At 31.5% G+C, this 5,697-nt stretch overlaps 1 gene segment (V, D, J or C); it reads left to right on the forward strand.

The window, feature by feature from the left end:
• Window positions 1-1,494: 1,494 nt before the first annotated feature.
• The window catches only part of LOC122815809, a 673,198-nt gene continuing 668,995 nt past the window's right edge, over window positions 1,495-5,697 (forward strand). The window contains 1 exon segment of the C gene segment in view: window positions 1,495-1,597. Within this exon segment, the coding sequence occupies window positions 1,510-1,597 (88 nt within the window).

Genomic DNA, 5,697 nt, shown 5'->3' on the forward strand with positions numbered 1-5,697 from the left:
AAATCCATCCATGTACCTGGGAAGAAAACCCACCATCTTCTTATTCTTTAGCATCAGTTGCAGGTATGATACCTGTTGAACCACTAATACTGACAAGGGGAAAAAAAGATGTGAAATGCTGGAGATGTATTTCGCCTAAGGCTGACAATGTACACATTTTGATTATAGTAATATGAACTTTATCTGGAGGATAGCATACACACGATGTGTAGTGTTTCAGAAAAAAAAACATACATTCTATGGAATTTTTGCATATCAGGTATTGGAGGTGACAAATGAGGTTGGAGTAATGAATAAACAAGAGAAAGCAACAAATGATAAAGCATAACTTTGATGCTAACAACAATGAAGTTAATGAGAAGAACTATGAAAGTATGCAAGATAAACGAACAGATGCAACAGCCCTTATTAGACTGGTCAGAACCCTTAAAATACTATAATCTGGATTCAGACAAATCCAATATGAATAAGACTGTACAAGATTTCACCATGTTAGTACTGTAAATATTATTTTAAAATATTATTTTTAAATTAATTTAAAAAATATTCTTTTCAGAGATTAAAAAAACAAAACAAATGTTAATGTTTATTTGTTATATTTTGGATGCTGCGGTAGAGTTGTCGCCTCACAGTAAAACGTTGTCCTGTTCGATTCTCAGCTAAAGCGTCTTCTGTGTGGAGATATGCGTGAATGGGTGTACCTTCGTTGAAGGTTGTGCGTCAGGGCTGGCAACTTGGTACGTAAAAATCTACTGCCAATCATTGGCGGACCGGAGTTCAGCTGTGGCGACGCCTAACCGTGAAAAGCCGAAAAACAACATTAAAAACACTATTTCAATAAAAAAAAAAAAACTTTTATAGCATAGTACACTGTTATGCTTCACGACAGTCATTTATATATACAGCATCCTTCTTTGGCGTAATGCTGGGTTATTAGATGGATATCTATACAAATCAGCTTTCTTCAACCATGCTCTGAACATCATTAAAACAAGCTTTGCTTAGAGACAGATAGTAAAGATCCTGCCATGGCTGTCTGTATGACACCTGTGCCATGACTGACTGCCACCTTGTTGGGATGGAATAAGCAAAGACCATGGAACAGTTACATTTTATAAGATTTAGTCTCTATGCTGACATAACGGAGTGTACAAAATAACTTACAGCTGCTACAAACTGGGGAGGAAGGAGCGTGTCAGCCGAAGAATTTGCCACTGAGGTGCTTTAATGGTATACTTTCTCAAAACAAAATGACTGAAAGGTACACATGCATGGGGAAAAGCTGATTCTGTGAGATCTGGTATTTTATAACAAGACAGAAGCTAAGGGAACAAAAGACACAAACCATTATATAGAAACATAAATGATCTCATAACGGCAAATAAGCATAATGGAAAAAAGGACTGAATAAATGGGTTGCAGTCATGTGTCAAAGAAAGTTGATTGAGGACTAACTATGAATTTGAAAATAGAAGAAAGAGTAAAATTCAACAGGCAGTACACATCAAAATGTTATTGATCAGCAAGTATGATGCAATGAACTACTGTGATTACTTTGATGTGTGGGGACCAGGAACCTATGTCGCAGTGACATCAGGTAAGTCAGTTATTCTGATACTAGACAAATATATCATGCACAAATGCATTTAAATGTGAAATGATAATTAGTTATGAAAAGTAAGAATTAAATACTTTAGACATAGGACAGCCTGTGTAGTGTAATAACTGCAGTGTTAAAAGTGTGAGACCAGTGTTATTCTAAAATCTCTCAGTAATCTCTTTATTGTGCCCGTTTACACTAAATTGTAGATGACTTATTTATAGCATTCATCACCCAGTAAGGTAAGCAACATTAAGCAAAGGATCTGAACTTTCATCTGCCAAAAACACATACTTGCACATTGTGTAAATATCTACCTTAATATCTAAATGGTACATAGGAACTGGAGATCTTCCTTGGAATGGTATACAGTCTGTTCCTTGCTAACTGATAAATTGTCTTGAATAGCTGAATGTGAGTCTGGCTTCTAGATCAGCAAAACCTGTTATAATCATGCCATTATTGTAATAACATCAGGTAAATATTTTACAGCACAGAATAACATTAATATATTAAAATTCTGAGTGTAGAAGAAGATATAAGAAAGGTGTTTGGGAATATACAGGTACAATGATTTGAACTGATTATAAATATTTCTCTGTCTGCAAGACCTTCTAAAATTGTAAAATGCATTGAATAAGTACAATTATAATTTAACTCACAAAAATGTGGGTATCACAATAAAACATTAACCAGTTAGTTTTGAAGGTGTATATAGGCTTAACATTAACTTAAATGTGCATTTTAATGTGTTGTCTAAATGGATAATCGCATTAATGTTTTACAGGAGAAAGACAGTACATTTTTTGTCTAGGTATCTAAACATGTCAACTCATTCTAGCATATAGTCTTGAAATATTTAAATTTCAAAAGCCAGGGAGAAGTAACTTTTTTGTATTATAAAAACAGGGGACAGTCGTGCGTGTACTGCCAGCAAGGAAATGTGGTTGCTCTTACATTATTTTTTTATTTATAACAATAGAAAGCAGTATTGAATGTATGGTAAAAGCCTTGGCTTTTTTAGTCTTGATGAGTTTGGGCAGAACTTTTCTACTAGTTTCAGCAACGCCATATATCACAATGACATATTTCAAGAGTACTGAAAATATTGATGACTTGGGCCAATGAATAATGTTTACTGCAGAGAAGTAAATACAAATCTCTGACATTTAGTACCATTAATATGTACTATTACAACAGGGAAATCATTATTCCATATCAAAAGAAATTCTATAAAAGGCCATGCTTATTTACAAACTGATTATTATTCAGTGCAGAGAGTGTATTAAACTAATAAGTTTCCTGGGGATGAGGCACTGAGCCCATTGTTGCAAGGTAATTAATTTATATAATGTATTCGGCTGCTCATATATTTATCTCTGTAGGACTATAAGGAATGTATTATTATCACATAACTTTGCAAAGATTCTGAGTTAACTTAGCATAAATATGAAAATATGATACATTGATTAGAATAATCCATGTGACTTCTGGGTTCATATTATCAAAGGTATATTCACAGGAAATATAGTCTCAAAATGATATGGAGATACATAAGAGACACATATGATTCAACTTAAAACATTAGGCAATTAATATACTGTGGGGAATGCATTTATGTGTATATTTTCATTTTGCTTATTGGAGATGTGAAGTTGCTTTTACAGTTACAGTGAATAATTCCTCTTGAAAAAAAATGTGCATTAGTTCCTAACATTAATATTACATAAACAGATATAAGTATGAGGAAGAGAGTGTTTTGCCTCCATTGTCTTTGATTCCTGAGTAATATGAACCCCAATTATGACAAAGAGCAGTCCTTTAAAAAATAACTCTGAAATAATAAAGTAGATGATACAAACAGGGCTTAGAAGCATATTCAATATTAAAATCACTATATGTTTGATTACTGTTTGGCAATAAAGAATGATAAAAGTAATATATGTTATTTTTTTAATTTTGACATCAAATACATAGTTTTCATAAATGTCTATATCTGAGTTTTTTAAGATAATAAAATAGTAAACTCCTCCTTCAAAAGTTGAATGTTTAAGCATATTTTGGTGTAAAACAATTCTATGGGTATTGCATTCCGAAATAATATATTTGTTTTCCTTTTCAATTTATTTTATAACTTTAGAATTCAGTTATATTGTCATCTGTTATTTCATTACAGACATAACTCTTAATGTGTCTATATTATTTTTTTGAAAACTAATTACAGTGAATGGCTGATCATCGAACATATACTATCGAACATGCCATCCATTGTATGCTCACATTAGAGAACATTTTTCATAGTGAAGAGAGTTAGTTTGCCATTATTAGAAATTTGCTCTTTTCCCCACTGTAGTGCAATCTTGGAGTTGGTATATATTAGAAGTGGGGTGTGGGGGGCACATTCACTGATGTGAATGTTTGATGAATGGCTGTTTGATGCTTTGTGTTTGATGAACAGCCATTCCCTGTAATACATTTTTGACAAAAAAATATAGACCCCCTCTCAACCTCTTAGACCAAGAAATCTGGACAAAGACTGAACTAATGGGGGGTAAAGGCCCAAAAAATAAGGGCAGATTTTAAATATTTCTCTTTTAAACTTAGAAAGTTGCTAGAATAACAGGTTTTGCATTAGCATGCATTTCCTGAAGGATATGAAGTATGAAAATCAAATGTGTACCATTATTTAGTGACTTCATTCCTAAGTGATTTGCCAGAATACCACAAATTTCATGAGGAACAGAGCAAAACTATGAGGAAAAACCTGGACATTCTTTGAAAATCAGAACAGTTGACAGGTATGACTACAGGAAGTAGGATGCTCACATAACTGCTCTTTTTAAAAGTATATATATATATATATATATATATATATATATATATAAATACACACACACACACACACACACACATATATATATATATATATATATATATATATATATATATATCAACAGATATTTTTTGTCTATTGGATATGGTTGCATCTCTGAAGTTTTTATGTGGTGCAGATAGAAAATAAATCAGTGTGACTATGATGCTTTTGCTTACTGGGGATCAGGAACAAAAGTCACAGTCACATCAGGTAAGATATATTATCAACAAAAGTATTTTTATAGTTGTTTTTTCATAGGAAAATAAATATTTTAGATTAATAAAAAAATAATTTTAAGTGGTGAATACATATGATAAGTGTTAATGATGAAATGTCTTTAACAATCTGCCATCTACATCTACTGCAGTAATGATAGTCTAATAATAGCTTAATATTATCTTCTTCATCTGATGGACAAATGAATGCATAATCTAATGTACTGATTGCATAAACTATGTACACTTAGAGCTGTTGCTGCTTAGGAGTCTCTTTTTAAGCAGATGACAAAATAAGCAACAGTGGCAGTCTGGATAGTAAATGCTCTATTAAAATCAGTTTGGAACATGCAGGTTAATTCCTTCATTGTTAACAAGCTTTACATGTGTTTCTGAATGTTTGTTTAGAAGAGGCACTTGAATGTATAGGATATTGTTGTTTGATAATAAACTAAAATACATATTTATATGTAAATGTTAATGTTTTTAGTAACTCCAATTATTTTTGCTATCTGACAGAGAATGCTGGAACTACAAATTAAGTGCTACATATATTTAATTACATCATTAGGAAATATAGCATACAAGTTAAGGACCACAAGCTGCTAAAGAGTTTAATTCTCTAGTTTTGTGATCAATTACCTCAATTTCTTCTTGCATAGTATAAAATCCTGCGAAATCTATGTACCTTGATAACCAGTAAAAATAATAATTTGTGCTAAATGATTCTTATGCAGCTAGGAAATTGATAAATATAAACTTTTACTACTCTTATATGTATATTTTCATGTATATTAACTACTTTAATATTCTTCTTCTAAATAAATTAATACAGTACACTACATAAAACAAGATTTATGCATTTACTTTACTTAAATATAATATGCTCGCATGGGATAAACCAAAACAAGCAAGTGTGTATTCACTCTATTTATATGATTATTAAAAGCTAATTTAACTAATTTGATTCTAAGAAATGTAATACCATCTGTAAAAATAACATATTA

This window comes from Protopterus annectens, chromosome 11.part0 (assembly GCF_019279795.1).
Source record: "Protopterus annectens isolate FY-2018-M chromosome 11.part0, PAN1.0, whole genome shotgun sequence".
In the NCBI taxonomy this organism is placed as follows: domain Eukaryota; kingdom Metazoa; phylum Chordata; order Ceratodontiformes; family Protopteridae; genus Protopterus; species Protopterus annectens.